We start from the raw sequence: 18273 nt of genomic DNA, 5'->3' as shown, positions 1-18273 counted from the left end.
CTGGCAGAAGCCAGTCATGATCAATAAATCTTTGTTACGTGTATAAATAAATATGCAAACACTGAGACAGTATTTTCTTTTTAGGAGATGAAAGTGGCTTTTTAAAGGGCCCATGCTTTCAAACTTGAAATATTTTTAAAGCAATTTAGAAAATTTTTTTATTGTGGTAAAAGTCACATAATATAAAACATACTATTTTAACGATATTTAACCTTATAGTTCAGTGGCACTAAGTACATTCACATTGTTGTGCAACTCTTACCATCATCCATCTCCTGAATTTTTCACCTTCCTAAACTGAAACTCTGTCCCGGTTAAACACTAATTCTCCATTCCCTTTCCCCGCCCTCCCCCAGCCTTTGGCATCTACCAGGGTACTTTCTGACTCCGTGAATTTGACTATTCCAGGTACCTCGTGTAAGTATAAAGCAATTTTTAAATGAGTCAATATCTATTACTTATTAAACTCAATCATTACCAATTTATAACTTAGAGGGACATGTGTGAATTGGGAAAAATGTGTTTCTATAGCTAAAGAAGTTTCTGTTTGCCACAATTAGCAAGGTGATTAGGAGATTCAAAAGTAACCATAGGCCACCTCTCAGTAACTAATGTGAATTGACCATCCCTGGACGATCTGCTTTTTTTAATATTAATTCAGTAAAATTTGAATGAATCATACTCTGAGATTTTTGAGATTTACCAAAATAACCCTTCAATTTTATTAAATTTTTACTTTAATAAATTAAATTCAGTATAAATTTATTTCATTTTCCTGATTAAAAATCATAATGCATTATTTATGTCATTTTACTTATTGAAATACACTATGATTCTTAAACTTAAAAAAACAGTAATATATCTCTAAAAACATTGGAGAATCCAAAATCAAAACCACCCTTCATGTATCATAGTTACTGAACATTTAGCATGTGCCAGGTAAGGCCTTCCAGATAATAGGGGAAATACTTCCTTGATCTGGTGGATAATCCCTTTAATAAACAGGGGAATTTTGAGAGCTGCTGAATTGCAAAATGAGAAGCTCTTTTTTAATGTGTGGGATGATGTTATCGACTTCCATTGTTTTTTGGAAAATGATCCTTATTCCTACAAAACAACATATTTCATTGCTTCTCAATCATCACCTTTCAAATTGAAATATCCTCTACAGGAAGGTACCGGTGTTTCACCAATAACATCCAAATAATGAAAAGGCTACATTATTTTAAAGTCTGTAATTCAGGTTGATTGGTAGTTTACCTGAGTGAGTTTTATTTGCAATACTGAAGACGAGATTACAAAAGACTGGCCTAACATGCCAACTACACTCATCATCTTCTCTTAAAACTGACTCCAATTTTTTTTTTCCTGTTTCTCCCTATCACCCAAATCTCAAACTTCCACTTAATCCTTAATTCCGTGTCCCTTCTTATCTGCGTAAAACAGTCACCGCAATTTGAAACCTCCACTTTATTACATCAACCCATCTCTACATAAGAACACAATACTACCCATTTTAGGTTCTTATTACCTATTTGCTGAGAAATTAAAATAGCACTTCCCTGTTCAGTAATCCAGCTATTCAATACCTGTGTCTACAAGTTTTGTTTTGTTTTTTAAACAATAACCTTTGGTTACCTTCTTTATAATTAAAAAGATAAATACCTTTCTCTATTTACATGTGTGAGATCTGATGTGTTCCTGAACCTCTGAGGATTCTCTGGGACTTACATTTCTCCATGGGCCTCTGCTTGCAATAGGAATGTTGGCACACGTGGTCATTCTTTCTTTCTGTACTGCATTAATCTAAAGGGGAACAGAAATACCTTTTCCTTTTACCTAACTCCTTCCCAGCCTCACTCTGGAATACTACCACCAAGGCAGTGTATAAACAAGACTTTTACATACTACCTTCCCATCTGATATGAATTATATTACACCACTTTAAAAGCAAAAACAATTTTAAAAATTAAATTGGGAATGTATCTATCCTACTATATTCTACTCACCCATATCGTATTACATGTATCATTTCCCAGTTGGTCTTCAAGCGTAGTTTTGCTCCTTATTCTCTTTCTAAAATTTATATTGACTTTCCATTGCATCCCAAATTAAAAATAAGTTTATCATCTTGACATTAAATGACCTGTGCAATGTTTCCTCAAACTACTTTCTCAGCTACTGCACTCTTTGTGAGTTTAATCTAGTTCTTGTTACTTAGTAGCTTTGTGATCCTAATCAAGTTACTTAAACTCTAAATAACTTAGTTTTCTTATCTATAAAATGTGGATAATATTAGCACCTGATTCTTAGAGATGTTGTGAGTATACAATAAGCTGATAAATATGAAGCTAGCTCCTAAAATATGTTCAAAATGTATTAGCTATTGTCATGATTGCGATGAAGTACTTTCATCACTAATGCATACTCTACCCTCAGAAACTGAGAAACTGAGGTCAGTATCTTCCCAACATATCTTAGTCTTTCCCACATCTATGCTTCTGTCAAAGCTGTTAGTTTCACCTGACTTCATTTTTTTCTTCTTTGTCTTTTTTTTTTTTTTAATCTCTGCAAGTCCAATTCCTGTTCTTCCATCAAGACACAGAACTGGAATCAAATGCCATCACCATTAAAGAACTTTTAACTCTCTGAAACAGATATGTCTTCGTACATTAGTGCTGCTGTAACAAAATACCACAGACTGGGTAACTTAGATAACAGAAATTTATTTCTCTAGAGGCTGGAAGTCTGAAATCAGAGTGGCAGCATGGTCTGGTGAGGGCTCTCTTCTGGGATGCAGACGTATCGTGTCTTCATATGGCAGAAGGTGCTGGGATCTCTCTAGAGCCTCTTTTAAAAAGGGCTAAACCCATTCATAAGGGTTCCAGCTTCAGGACCTAGCACCTCCTAACCTCCCTCAATACTGTCATTTTTGGGGGGTTAGGATTTCAACATATGAATTTGGGGGACACAAACAATTCAACCATAGAAAGATATATCTAACCATTCTTTGGAAGTCAATGTTACTACACGTGTTTCATGAAAGGTACCAAACCTGACTTAAAAGATATAAACTTATATATACATACATATATATAATATATATATATATAAATTTTTCTTTTATATCTTTCTTGAAGACAGACTGTCCTGCTGATCCTCTTCAGATACTAGTTGAAGACCTTAGATCTATAAATACTAAAAAATAAAATAAAAAATGCAATAAAGCATTTTCATCATCAGTTAATAGTTTAACATAAATGCATTGTGACAATAAAAGGTAGTGCTAAGCTACATTACAGTCTAGTTGTAGTGATTACATTTCTTGCTTAGGTCAACACTGTTTTTAATGCATTTTATTTTAATGTTTCACATTTCATTCACATTTTACTTTTTTTTGTAAAATGTGGCAAAATAGTTTCCTCTGACGTGGCACAGCATGTACTTATTCTAAATATCATTCAGTTCAGTAAAGAGAGTTTTCCATTAACAAAATAGTTGAGGAAAATGGAGAAACAAATTTGGCCATATATATTTTGGAAATGAAAATATTTCAAACCTGTATCTTTTTTTCAGTTGTATGGTTAACTTTATCCACATTTTCAGTTTGGTTTAGTTAACTTTGGTCTATAATTTATTATATTATTTGAATAATGTTTTTTTCTCTTTTTTAAACTAGACAGTTTCCTCCTAGTATTTCATATTCAACTTTTTATGTTCACTGCATAATTTTAGAAGTTTTTTTTTTTTTTTTAATTTGGTCTCTTTATACAGATTGCTCTTCATTTTGTTGCATATAGTTACAGTTCACTTCCTATGAGGGTCTGCATAATTTTTTGCTACAAGTTGTTATTCTTACTTCTCATTTCTAATTTTAATAATTTTCCTTATTATTAAAGACTTTATACAATTTGTGTATGATAAGCTAAAAATAAAAATTGTTTTAATTCTTCTTTAAGTTATTTTAATTTTGTGTTGGTTGAAAACCAGTTCTTTGGTTGGTACAGATTACAGCTTTCCCTTTTTTTCATGCTTTAGTCTTAACTCTGACTTCATTTTATATACTTTACATGAAGTTATTATTTAACCTTTTAAACAGTTGAACCTCATATTCTTTTTTTTTTCATCTTTGAAACAACAAATATTGAGGCTCACCTACCTAATTTCATTCACTGGGGATAATTGCTTACAATTACAAGATTAATTAGGGGAAATCAGAACACAGTATACCTAGTTAATACACATTTTTATATATTATATATGTTATAGATACATTTATTATGTACATAAATATTTATTAGGCTTATATTTATTTTTAATTATCTGAATCCACAGTTCCAATTACTTAAAATGAAACTAGCTGAATTAATATTCTTAGAATTGAATGGAAGGATAGGAAGTTTAAATGAAACCATAAAACTAAGTTTTATTCACTCTGAAAATGTTTATTTAACATCAACTGTATGTCAAAATCATATCACTATAAGTATATAAATACATTTTTAGTGTATTCTTGAAGACATGTTTGCAAGGATATGGTTATAGTGACTTGGAATTTAAAGAGATATTTTTATGAATCTAGTCAAATGAGATTTTTCATGTTTCCAAGGTTCTCTTTTTAATTCTCAGTTTTCTAATCAGTTTTTAAAAGTTATGGCACTGATTAATATAACATGATAGGGAAAAAAATCACTATGTGAATATACATATCCCTATAACTTTTTGGGAGAGAAAATACTCTTTTTTTATCCTGTTGATATATGGGTAGTAGTGAAGACGATGCGGAAAGTTTTCCTCCTCCAACATGAATCAATTGACAGCCCAATTGTAGAGGTTTATTCCACTTAAGTCTTGATTCTCTAAGTCAGAGTATTGACTGAGTGCTTTCTTGTGTTTCAATCTCTTCTATGTGGAAGGTTAATATTTATTCTTATTAAGTGTGGATGTAGAAAATCCTTTGACTGAAGTCATCTGAGGTCTTTTCTAACTATTCCTTTGGGGAAACTGTTCACTGACTCTAAGTGTGGCATCTGATAAGAGCATCACATTTATTCTGGTCATTCTTTTATCCTCATTCCCCAAGCAAATGATGGTCTTCATTTGGCATGTGGAAACATGTGATAATAATGCTGACTAAAGATCAATGTAGTGCAGCAGAGACAGATAACCTCTGCCAGGCCTTGCGACGTTTCATCATGAAGTAGAAAAAAAAAAAGATTTATATCTTTAGTCCCTGATGATTTTTGTGGGTTCTTATGTTTCAGTAGCTTCCCCCACTCCCACATCAGGCCTTATGTTTTATTTGTCTGTAGAGGAAAACCATAGATAATAATTAGCAGACACACATGAGTATTACTTCTGTAAAGCACATCACAACTAACATTACAAGTATCCTTCCTCTAGTATGTCATTTGAATTTTAAAAGTCACCATTATTATATCAAACCATGTCAACTTATGAAGCATATGACTTCCTCTTTATTGGTTTTCTGTTTATCTGAGGCTTTAAAATCAGTGGTTGATATGTTTTGCATTAAGATTAGCAACTGATTCACTCAAAAAACAGCTACAAAAATCAAATAGATTGATTAGTTGTGTCCCCTAGACATTGCCTGTGTTGACCATTAATTCATTTTTATCTAAGTGTCTCAAGAGAAACTCAATGTTCCTTTATATTCCAGCCTCTCTCCAAAGAATGTTTATGGCATACTTAAATTTACTGACTAGTAGCCAGTTTAGAAATTGTTGTCTACATCTGGACTTCTTATAAGCTTGGCAGTAGTTGTTCAATTTTTGAATGAGAGGCGATTTCACTAAAGGTCATTTCAGAAGTCGAATGAAGACTATAAACACTGACATTGGTGTCCATATATCTTTAACCTGATAACATGGCCGTCTAAGACTCATCCCTAAGCTGAGAAATCCATGATCCAACAGGTTTCAGGAGTGTCAAGGTCAACTGGAAAACAAACAGAGCTAGAAGCGTTGAAAAGAGACCAAGTCTAGACTTCCAAATTAGGGAATGGCAAGGGCAAGTATTACATGATTCAAGATGGCCTGAGATTGAGATGATCAAGACATTGAGAGAGAAGGCAACTGGCTAATCAAACTCAGGTGTAGTTACTTGACAAGCAGAGGTAATTCACAATTTTACTAATGCTTCTGAGGGAATTCTTTATTGTAGAAATGATATTAGTATTTTGAAGACTATTTTTTTTTTGGCAGCCCTGCCGCAGCTTGTGGGAATCTGAGTTCCCCAAAACCAGGGATCAAACTCGGGCCCTTGGCAGTGAAAGCATGGAGTCCTCACCACTGGGCAACCAGGGAATTCCCCGGAGACTTCTTTTTTTTTTTATTGGTTTATACCAAGAAGTCCAGAACAATTCTGTTTCTCCATTGGGAAGAATCTGTTGGGCTAACTAGTTTATAATCTCACTGAGATTTTTGTTGTTGTTTGTTTTTTGTTTTAAGTTAAAAACAAGTGTCTTTCTGAAGGCAGAGAAGAATCCTTTGGCTTGATTGAAGTAACTTTTTAGGAGTAAAAATTCAAATACTCATGGAAGGCCTTGGGATGCATTTCAGGGTTGACATTTTAAGACTGAGGGAAGACCCAAAATTATCTTCATTGGAGAACTCTTCTATCTGAAAGAAACACAAAGAGCCCTATATTCCTACTTCCCCCAGAAATGATGAAAAGCATTAAATAATGCATTCAAAATGTTAGGCATTTAATTATATTCATCGTATTTATATTTGCTTTTCTCCTACCTTTAAACAGTGCTTAGTATCAGTATCGTGAATGAACAAATAAATATTTATGAAATTTTCTGAAGAGACACTATTTTTCTGGATTCCATCCACAGGTTAAGAAAACCAGATTATTTTGTAACATTTCACAGAATGTTTTTAAAGAACTCTATTATGTCAGGGTTCCATGTGTCCTTTTGACTTATTCAGAAAATTTGTAGTGAGCGACCAGTAGGTTCCAGACTTTTTATAAATGCTAAATATACAGCAACAGATGTAGAAAATAATACATCAGAGAAATAAATAAGATATACACAATGTTTGGTAGTGATAAGTGAAAAATAAACTTGGGAAGGTGTACAGAGAGTGTAGGGGCTTGTAGTTTTATACAAGATAAAGTGGTAAGAGAAGACCTCACCAGAAAGGTGACATCCAAATAATACCCAGAAGGAGGTGAGCAAGTCAGGTGGGCCATCCTGATATATGATGGTTATTCTAGAAAAAAGGAAGAGCCTCTGAGATGGCAGCTTGCTTGGCTTGCTCAAGGAACTGTAAGAAGGCCAGTGTGTGTGGAGTAACAAGGATGGGAGTAGTAAGGAGATGAAGAAAAGGAGTTGAAATCATGAGAATACATATCACCTAGGGCTTTATAGGCCATTATAAAGGCTTTGACCTTTACTCTGATTGAAATGGGAACCCTTTGAAGAATTGGGCAGAAGCCTTACTTGATCTGCCTTAACACTTTCAAGGTATAACTGGCTCTTGTGTTGAGATAGACTCAGGAGGAGGAGGGCATAGGTGGAGTCAGAGAAACCAGTTAGAAGGCAATTGTAATGATCTGGTTGAGAGTGATGCCAGCTTGAGGCAGGATGGTGGCAGTAGTCACTTGGAAGCAGTGGGATTCCTGATGCTTTTGACATCAGAGTCAGAGATTTGTTGACACGTTGGATGTAAGGTAGCAAAAAAAGAGGAGTGGGAGATTTCCTAATTTTCCCTATTCCCTAATTAGCACAAAAGCTACTCTGACGATGATTATAGAACTAAAACTCTTTCAACACTAATTTTACATGAAGCTTTTACTGTTAGCTTTATATATTAAGGGTATTGTGATTCTGGTCAATTATTATATATTTTTCAAAAAGTCATTAATCCTAGCACAAGCAAAGGTGCATTGTTCCAAAAGGTGGTGTTGAACAAGTTTCTTTTACCTCGAGAATCTTATTTTCCTGACTATAGATGAGAAATGTGAAAGGAAGTGGTTCAGTGACCATAATCTAGTCACTAAGGAAATGTGTGATTATTTGGCTCTGGGGGTCAGTCAAGGAGCCAGTGAGGCTGAGGTCACAGGTGCTCTCTGTACGACCCTGTGAGCTTTGCATGTTCCACTCCAGAAAAGCTATTTATGACCTCATACATCCACCTCAAAAAAGCATGCCCTTGCTCACAAGGGAAGTCTGTTACACTGTGTGGCGAGGTCAGTTCGGATCCATCATCATTGCTGGAAAAACAACTCACAGCATTTCCTTCATTTACCAACAACGAAAGCAAATAGCATTGTCCTCACATTTAGACAGCGCATTATGACGAAATCAAGAATACAGATGCTCAGTGGACCATGTTGTCCTTAAAGAAGTGAAATAATATAGTTACTGAAGCATATATGGGTTACTAATAAATACTTTTTGCAAGCAATTTTTTATTTTTATTTTTAAGGATACTTTAAAACATAGTAACTTTTAATAAGTAGTGCAAAATTATTTTTTAAAAAGTCACTCTCTTTTACTGAATTCACTTGCCTCTTTCTGTTTTATTCCAGAATCTACAGATAGGCCACCTTTGCTATTAATTTCAAGTTCTGAAACAATTGAAGTTTTCTATCTTAATGGAAGTAAAATGGCAACCCTGAGCTCAGTCAACGGAAATGAAATTCATACTCTGGATTTTATTTACAATGAAGATACAATTTGTTGGATTGAATCAAGGGAATCTTCAAATCAGCTCAAATGTATTCAGATAACAAAAACAGGAAGATTAACAGATGAATGGACAATCAATATTCTTCAATCATTTCATAGTAAGTTTCAATTTATATCATATGCCACCCTGTAAGGATTTCATTTACAGACCGGTAGACAGGATTCTTAGATTTTCTAGCGTAGCTAATGGCTTTTGGAAAGCTATATATGCAAATATGAATGCACTTAAATCAGTGTATTCCCCACATATTTTGCATACACACACATACACATAGGATTGCACTGTTTCTGTAAGCAGTACATTGACGGGTTAATTTTTATTCTTTCTTTAATGCTTATTACAGTATCACCTAGATGAAAACTGCGATTTTTCACTGAATGATAATTCACAATGTGATAGTGAAGCTGGGATTAAAAAAAAACAAAAAAACAAACAAGAAACAGAGTTGATAATTATAAGCTCACCGACTGCAGCATATATTAAAATACCTTGAAAACTAGTAGTTTTGTGCTAATTGGTAACAACTATCTGTGTTTGCTGATTTTCTTCCTAGTAAATCAGAGTTTTTATATATCTTCTTCTGAAAGAGTAATTTGTAATTTGTGATTCACTTGATTTCTCATGTTGGAAATTCACAAACTAGTAACTGTCCTCTTCTTTCTATATATCACATTGTCACACACATATACATTCCTCTCCCTCTCTCTCTTGCTTTCTACTGCTCCCACATGAGAGTGTAAAAAAGTATGTGTGCTTGCCTGGGGAAACTGTATGCATGAGAATTTCAACATGTGTTCATTTATTTTATGATTTACAGAAAAAAATTTAGTCTTACAAATGCTACTAACATAAAACTTGGTAGAGAAGTGAAGAAAATGTACAATCAAGAAGAAGAAAAAAAGTGCTGTGATAGAGTAAATACAGTTTTCAGATATAGAATGTTTGGTGATTTGAATTCAATAATCATTTTATTGATATTTGTGATGTACATGTACAGGGATTGGTTATTGATCTTATTAAATGTAAGAAAATAGTACTATGTAATGTTTGGTAATTATGATTAGATTGAGTAAAATTAGTGGGAAAGATTGTAGGAAAAATGGATTATGAAGTGAATAGAAGTAAATGTTTACCAAATAGAATCCAACATTTTGAAGATTGTCTTAACATAAATAAAATGATAAGGTCATTTATTGTGACAGTGGACCAAAAATGCCTAATGAAAACAGTGGATACTGTCTATTTCAAGGATTCCATGGAGAAATGATGATTCATAAGAAACATTAAATAACTAGTAGTAGTAGCACAAGGAATGTTTCTATATGATTTGAATATTTCAGGCATTGGCTTAGCCAGCAGTTGAAAATCACTTGAACAAAAGACCCTGGTTTCTGCCATGTTAGTGATTATCTCAACTAATCAAAATGTATTTGTCCCTAGAAAATGGAATACAGCAGTCAAATAGCTAGAATATTCACTAAGACATCAGGTAAAATTATTTTCCAAGCTTACTTAACTTTCTGCATATAATATGCCCTAGTAATAGTAGTAATCCTTTATTTAATATATAATTTTAAACAACTTTAATAGTACATATCAGATTGGTCAAGCAACTGTACATTAGAATATGTGTAGAAAATAATTCATAACTTAGATTGCATGTTATTTGTAAACAAATCTTGGCAAATCTAGAAAAATAGATTTTATTGGGTAGTTCACTAAAGTGATGAATAGAACATTCATTTTGAACTATACAAAATAAATACAATGGAAATATTTTAATTAGAATAAATAAGTGTTAATGAAGTCGGCTTTAGGCCATGCAATTTCAGTCATTTTGTAAAAAAGTGATTAAAAAAAGTGATTAAATGTGTGGAATTAATACAGTGATGGGAGTGGGACAGAGGTGTGAGCAGGGCTGGGCTCCTCTGTCATTGCTTGTAAGCCATGTATTTTATCAACATGTCACAGAACAGCTTCCAATGGATATAGTGGGCTCTGCATTCACCATGACAGTTTGTGAGTTGATAATGAAGTTTGAATATTATTTGCATGTATAATTACATAAAATCTCTGTTGCACCATATAAGCAAAAATAATGAACTGATGGGAATATGCCTAAATAGCTGTCACTATCCACTGTTCCAGAAATTATATCTTTAGATTCTCCCCCCTCATTATCTTTCTTTCTTTTTTTTAAACCCAAAAACTTTATTGCTAAAAGATGCTAACATCATCTGAGCCTTCAGTGGGTCATAATCTTTTTACAATAGTAACATCAAAGATCACTGATCGGAGATTGCCATAGCAAATAAAATTATAATGAAAAAGTTTGAAATATTGCAAGAATTACCCCTCATTATCTTTCAATAATTTTCTCTGAATTTTCCTGAAAAAACATTCTGTTTTGAAAAAAAATATAAAAATTTTATTTTTCAAAGGATTACTGTGAGGAGAAAAATCAAACATTACAGATCAAAGTGACAAATTTAAAATTTACATAATACTTTACTACACATCCTATTGCAACATTAAATTTTTTATTGCATATTTCATCTCATTGCATACCCACCACATCTCTGTGGACTATGCAGGAGAGATATGTTCTTCCTATTTTATAATAGACACAATTTTAACTACAGAACTCAAATGTATTAGGCAAGACTGGATGGCTAAAAAGAAGGCAGAGATAGGACATCTAAATCCTATGTTCTTCCTTCTACATTAAGAAAGGCAAATACAGGGGCCTTCAAAGAATTTCCCAAGTCTACCACAAATAATATCTATGACTTATTAAATGTGCTAAATGACTATGCACAATAAGGAGGCATTATTATTTCCCTTATGCTGAAGGGAAAAGTGAGACTCTGAATTGGGTCAGACTTCTTAGCCTTTGCTACACTTATATGTCTCAATCTGTCTTTGTTTTTCATTTTAGATAGCCAAAACAGTCAGGTACACTAACATTAGTAACAGTGGCTCACAAAGACAGTGTCTACATGGGAGAGAGATATAAGAATCTTGGACGAGGGTAGACAGGTGAGTTGTCCAAGGCCATGCCACTTGAAAAGGCCCAACAAATGATTGTGATTCGGTCACCTAAGGAGGCCTACTTTTAATATAGAGAATCACGCCTAAGCAATATTGTAAGAGAATGAAGAAGACTGATAATAATATGCTCAATAAATTATAATGACAAAGGAACATTGGGGAAAATGCTAGAGTTTGCATTTCAATTTGAATTTCATTCCTCTTTTTAAAGATACCTGATATTTATTATCTAGTATTTTTGCCTGAAAGTTGCAAAATACTAGATTTTGAAGAAAATTTTGGAATTAAGTGTTTTGTAAGCAAATGTGTTCTCCCTGTATTCATGCAAAGCACATTACGGCGACTGATTATTTCTCCCAGTTTTTTTTCTTGAAGAGTACTGTGGTAGGGACACAGATATCCAAAATCAGCAAAGATGATGGTATTCCTAACAGCAGTGATGCTCAGCTGTTTCCTCAGGACAAAGTGCACAAAGATGATTGAGACTGATTGAGACAGATAAGAATATTTTCTGGCTATGTCCCTTATTAAGGAAGATGATTCAGGACCAAATGGTCTTTTTCAGGTATATAGTAGACACTTACATTCTGTTTTTATATATGTTCAATATTCTGCAAATTTGAATATCACTATTAGGATTCTAATACAGACTTAACCAGCTTGTCTTCATCCATTCTTCGGCTCAGCTGCAGCCTAACAGAGCATGCTGGGCCAAAAACTAAAGGATTGCTTATTCTTTATACACTTTGCTTCTGAATTAATGCCATTCACTGGCTTTTATCTTTCTTTTATTTAGCCTGCTTCAATATCATCCTTAGCTCATTTTCCATTTGAACTTCTGCCTAGATCCTTGACTGGATAATTTTTGGATTCTAACACTTTACCTATGTCTTTTCTCAATTGTATTTCTTTCTTAAGGTAGCAATTCTCTAATAATCATGCAATATTAATAGATGACGTGTATGGATGTTTATTTTGTGCACTAACAATTATACATGTATACCTCTCTGCCATCACAAAAATTATATGATTCGTATACTGTATAAAATAGTTTATAGGTAAGACAATGAGCTTAAGTAAGTGAAATAATTTTTTAAAGTTAATAAGAAAACTTGACCTCTTAATCTCAATAGATACTAAGTAATAACCTTTCTTAATTGTGAAATGTTCCCTATTTGCTTCTACCCAGCCTAGGAATTTCATAGCCTTCAGTGCTTCACAAGTATCCTCCATCAAGTTATGACAGGACAAAATTGACCAGACTATGTCCCTATTGTAAATACAAGCATAGTCTTGGGACAAAAGAATCAACTTATAACAGTAGAAATGCTAGTCTCAAATAGTGTCAACTCATAGTGAGTCTGCACTTTAGAAGGTGATCATGGAACTTTGCAGCAACACCCTAAGATGACACAATATCACAAAATGATGTAATCATCTTAGAAACTTGGCATACTTTATTTACAAGCCCCAGCCTTAAAGACTTCATTTTTATGAACTTTCCTCTGCAGTTATCTGTCTCCATCTGATTGGTGAAAAGTCATTCACTTTCCTTTAATTTACCTTTATATGGTTACTTGTGAAGCTGTCCACTTCAATATGGACTTAAATGTTCACTTCAATCTCTACGATTCTGCTCAAATGATCATGGTACTCCTTTACTTAAAATCAAAATACAAAATATTTAATGGCTTCCCATTTATTCAAGGATGAAATTAAACTTAATTATGTGGCATCTCTGCAGGCCTCTACCTTGCCTCTCTCCACTCAAATCATATGTTCCACCTAAGAAAAATAGTAACACATTCTTTATGTGCTTTGTTTTCTGATTCCCATGTGTGTTTTATGTGCTGGTTCTTCACCATAGATCATAATTTGTCATTTCCAGTGACCAAGTATCTCTTACTCATTCCTTAAAGTATTATATCTTTTCCAAAGGTTTGCCAATTGAGTTTAGCAGCCCTTCCTATGTGACCCTAGGACATTATAGTACAGATGTGTTTTATATATATATATATATTTTTTTTTTTTTTTTTTTGGCCATGCTGCGTGGCATGTGGGATCTTAGTTCTCTGAACAAGGATCGAACGTGCACCCATGGTGTTGGAAGCATGGAGTCTCACCCACTGGACTTCCAGGGAAGTCCCCAGATGCATTATATTTTAATTTAATTGTGTCTTTATCTGTCAGTTTCCCAAATAAAGGGTAACTACTTTAAGTTTAGGATGTGTGTTTTATTCATCTTTGAATCAGATTTCAGCAAAATGCCTATTTGTTCTAGAATAAATGTAGGTAACAACTAAAGGATGAAGAGGGGAAAATTAGAGGGAACAGGTGTAAAACCAACCTCTGGAGAGACCATGCCAAATCATTACTCGAGACATGTAGAAAACCAGTCTGCATTATGGCTAAGTAAGATCTTTTCTGTGTCTAGATAATAGCCTCACATGTTAATTTTGGTGTTCTTGAGATACAGGTCTGTTCAACAACTACTGCCTTTTATTTGGGCTTAATCTCTTACTTGTCCAGGGTCAGTAAATGTGCCTATAGATTTATTTTGGAACCTAACCTCAGTGACAATGGGAACGACTTGATCCAAGTCTCCTCACTGCCCAAGGCACTTGTAATTAAACAATATTAGAGCAGAAACTCTTAAAATAGAGGTCAAGTATTTCTTAGTACAGGAATAAAACAGAACAACAGAGCTTGGAATTTCAACGCTTCTCCTCCCCTCAGTCTGACTAGACATTTTCTTAGGAAGGAGGTTCTACTATCTTATATTAGGTTTTTGGATGCATAAAATAGTAGATGTGCTTCCCATCCCAATCCTATTATTATCAAGGCCCCTAATGTTTTGGTGGTAAGATGTAAAGAGCAAAGTCAGGTTGTTCTTTGTATCTCTCAGCCTCTCAGAAGCCCTGTTAGCTACCGTCAATCTAGAAACTTATGCATTTAATTCTTCATGAAAAATTAAATATATTCAGCAATTGATCAGTTTTAGTTTTAGCATTTCATTAGAGAAAGTTAAAAAACTGGTCAGCTCCTAGCTGAAGAGAAATGAAGAAGAGGAAATGGTGACGACCGTCGTAACTTTATAAATTAGTGAGATTTTTTTATTTAAAAAATGAAAATGAAAGAAATAAAATGAAGGGAAATGAAAAAAAATAAAAGAATATTTTATAATGTAGAATTCCCACTGCAGCTCCAAAAGAATAAGTATTGCTGTTGTTTTAGCTGTTTAGAATCCAGACTTTTTGGTCAGCATATCTTATGAACATTTAAATTTTGTACAAAAATCTTGGCTGTAATAACTGGTTTTATAATATTCCCTAAGAAACATCTGTGGCAAATCCAAAGCACACCTTCCATATATTAAGGATAACTATTCTTAGAGACATAATTTTTATTAACTACTGTTTGAAAGCAAATACATGTTTTATTAAATTCTTTATACTTCTTAAAAGCTCATCTTATTTAGCATATTTATATAGAAACATAAAAATGGCTTTTTCTGAGACATGGCTGCCATGTGTGTGTATTGTGCATGTGTGTGGGTAGCTAGTTATTACAATGCATTCTTGCTGGGATCTGAAATTTTAACAAAGTGATCTGACTATCCACTGAGAGCTCAAAAAAAAATACAGTTAAAATTAGCAAAGATGTTGATCTGAAGACACATTTCCAGAGAACTTTCAGAATTTCCTTCTTGATACCATATGCTCAATGATGTGGGCATTGGTATTGTTATTCCTTAATTTTTACATTAATGTTAGATGAATTTATACTTTGAATAAGTAACCTGTTCTAATGGGCAATCAGTACAAAACCATAAATTGTCATCCTGAAAGCATAATTAAAATTGAAAGAACAAATAATTAAAGCTCTGAATACTTTATTCCTCTATAAATTGGTCTTTATTGTTAGTTCAGTTGCCAGGCTGGAAATAACTCAATTACTATTTTATAATCATTTGGAGACATATTTGAAATTTACCAAAGCAGAAATTAGAGATGTTCTAAGCTTCAATTGTTCATATTTACTTTTTCTATTAATTTGATAAAACACATATCACACACACTGTATACAAATATATTCCCTTCCATATTTTGCTGTATGCCATGTAGAACTTTTCAGTCATTATTCTCATAGTATTCTTTGTCTAGATTCACATTCCTGTTTGTTTTATTAATAGCTTGTAATTATCAAAGGGGGAATTTCTTGATGATCCCATCACAGTGCCATATTCCAGGTAGAACATAATGTTTAGCAGTTTACTTTATATACCAATCTGAAACTTGGAAGGTAGAATGTTCTTTTCATCATGAATAACTCATGAAATATATTTGAAATCCATGGTGTGTACCTACTGGTGTTTCTGTCTTGGTAAACTTTACATTGCTCGAAGAAAGAAGGAAGCAAGGGAAGAAGAGAAAAAATAAAGAAAGAGAAATTATTACCTTTGTGGCAAGTAGACTAGTAAAATAATTTCTGCCTTAATATATATTTGATAATTTTCACTTTAAATATAATAATGTAATAGTTTCTTTTCCTTATTTCTTTTTGTTTTGATTTGTTTTTTCTTAAGGGATTTATGCCAAGTAAAATGAGCACTTTTTTCTCTTATATTTCTTGACCATCAGAAGAATTTAATCTTGTAAAGGTATTTACAAGATATTAGGAACTCATCAAATCTAAAGACAGTGAGTAATAGGAGCCAAATTAAGCAAGGTAATAAAACTGGCATGTATAGCATTTCAGGTTTTGAATAAGAATTCTTGTTTTCTTTTTTTTTTTCTTTTTCTTTTTCTTTTTTTTTCCCTTTCTTTTTTCCCCAAGCTGTAACATCTTATGACTTATAGGTTTGCTGTAACACTGGGCTTTGTATCTTCCTCACCACAGTATTTGGGATGAGTTGATATGGTCCTAGCTCTGTCATTAACTAGCTATGAGACTTTATACAAATAATTTTTAAATAAAATAACTTGTTCACATAATTGCTGGAATCCCACCCAGATCTAAATAAACATAATTTCCCCTTCCGTTCTTTTCTGTTTACTGTTCTTATAATTTGCCATATGCCTGTGTTTGTGTGTACGTGTGTGTCTTCCTCTTGTTTACTTCTTTTTTTCTCCACCTAATTACTCACAATAGGTATATCTTTTTTCTGTATTTCTTGTTTATATTTTTTATTTTTATTGTTTTTATGGAAAGTCATTTTATTTTAAATATAGCCATGTGTACATGTCAATTCCAAACTTCCAATCTATTGCTCCCCGCCACCCTTCCCCCAGTAACCATGTTTGTTCTCTAAGTCTGTGAGTCTGTTTCCGTTTTGTAAATAGGTTCATTCGTATCATTTTTTTTGTTTAGATTCTGCATGTAAGCTATATCATACGATATTTGTCTTTCTCTGTCTTAATCATTGTATAGTACTATTCTCTAAAATATGTTCCTTGGAACACCAGTTTTCTGAGACATTCTTGGAAAAAAATGAGTTTTTTGTCAAATGAGTTTAGGAAAATTTGCATCTGTATAACCTTATTTGAGATTTATATCTATATTAGCCTATTAAAGATTATGAGGAATCCTTCTGTAAAGTACCTATTTTACTTTGTTCAGCCCAGGATTTCCTTACTTTTTTTGAGTACACTGAACATTTTATTGGGATTTTTGTGTTTACATCTGTGACTGCATTTCTGTGGGTGCTTGTTTCTAAGGATGTGGTGTGAATGCGTGTATGTGTCTAGTACATATTAACATCCCAGATATCAAGTGTTTTATTTTATCCACTTTGAGAAATATTGTTTTAGCGGTCTTATGGAAAATCACTCATATTGGATCCTCCTACCACTTTTTGCTCTCTCTGTGGCTAAACCTGTAAGGGCGGTGTGTACAAGGAGATGTAGACACTGTTACTGTAACAACAGTTTCCTAGCTATTTCTTCCCCAGAGCCCAACTACTTTTAGTTTGTACCCAAAGGGTTTTGATAGTTATAGGATCCACATACCACATGCCCTGAGACCATGGTGACAAAACCAGAGACCATCTCAGAACGGAGCTTGGAGGAATTAGCTATGCAACAAATATTTGGTTATGCGTGAAATTCATGCCAGGAAAAAGCCTACCTGAAAGATGATTGTAGTTGATGATGGTAACAAAGGGTGTTTTCTGGAACTAACTTAGAACTGCAGCCAGTGTAAAGTAATTCAAATTTAACAATTTTTCCTTGAGGTAAATAAGTGTATGGTGACAGAACCTCTTAATGGTAGAATAGTGTCAAATGATGAGGTGGTGATGTAGATGGTGAAAGAGTTTTTAAAATTTATGAAATATAAATCTAGATTAAAATATATGTATATTTGTGTTAGGGACACATTTATAGGTATTCCAGTTGCTAAAAAGGTAGAATTTTGTAGTGTAGCCCTGGTAATTTTCTAAGCTGTCCATAAAACATTGACTAAAGTTGAGGTCTGTGGTATTCCCTTTGCTTTGATTCTG

At 33.3% G+C, this 18273-nt stretch overlaps 1 protein-coding gene across 1 annotated transcript in view; it reads left to right on the top strand.

Moving 5' to 3' along the window:
• Nucleotides 1-18273, top strand: part of LRP1B (LDL receptor related protein 1B) — a 1778947-nt gene that overhangs the window by 823760 nt on the left and 936914 nt on the right. Inside the window, exon 6 of the mRNA XM_057745031.1 lies at nt 8563-8820. Within this exon, the coding sequence (XP_057601014.1) occupies nt 8563-8820 (258 nt within the window). The remainder of the gene's footprint in view (nt 1-8562; nt 8821-18273) is intronic.

Source organism: Hippopotamus amphibius, chromosome 8 (genome assembly GCF_030028045.1).
Source record: "Hippopotamus amphibius kiboko isolate mHipAmp2 chromosome 8, mHipAmp2.hap2, whole genome shotgun sequence".
NCBI classification, from domain to species: domain Eukaryota; kingdom Metazoa; phylum Chordata; class Mammalia; order Artiodactyla; family Hippopotamidae; genus Hippopotamus; species Hippopotamus amphibius.
The sequence above is the reverse complement of the archived record's forward strand: the minus strand, read 5'-3'. Positions and strand labels throughout refer to the sequence as shown.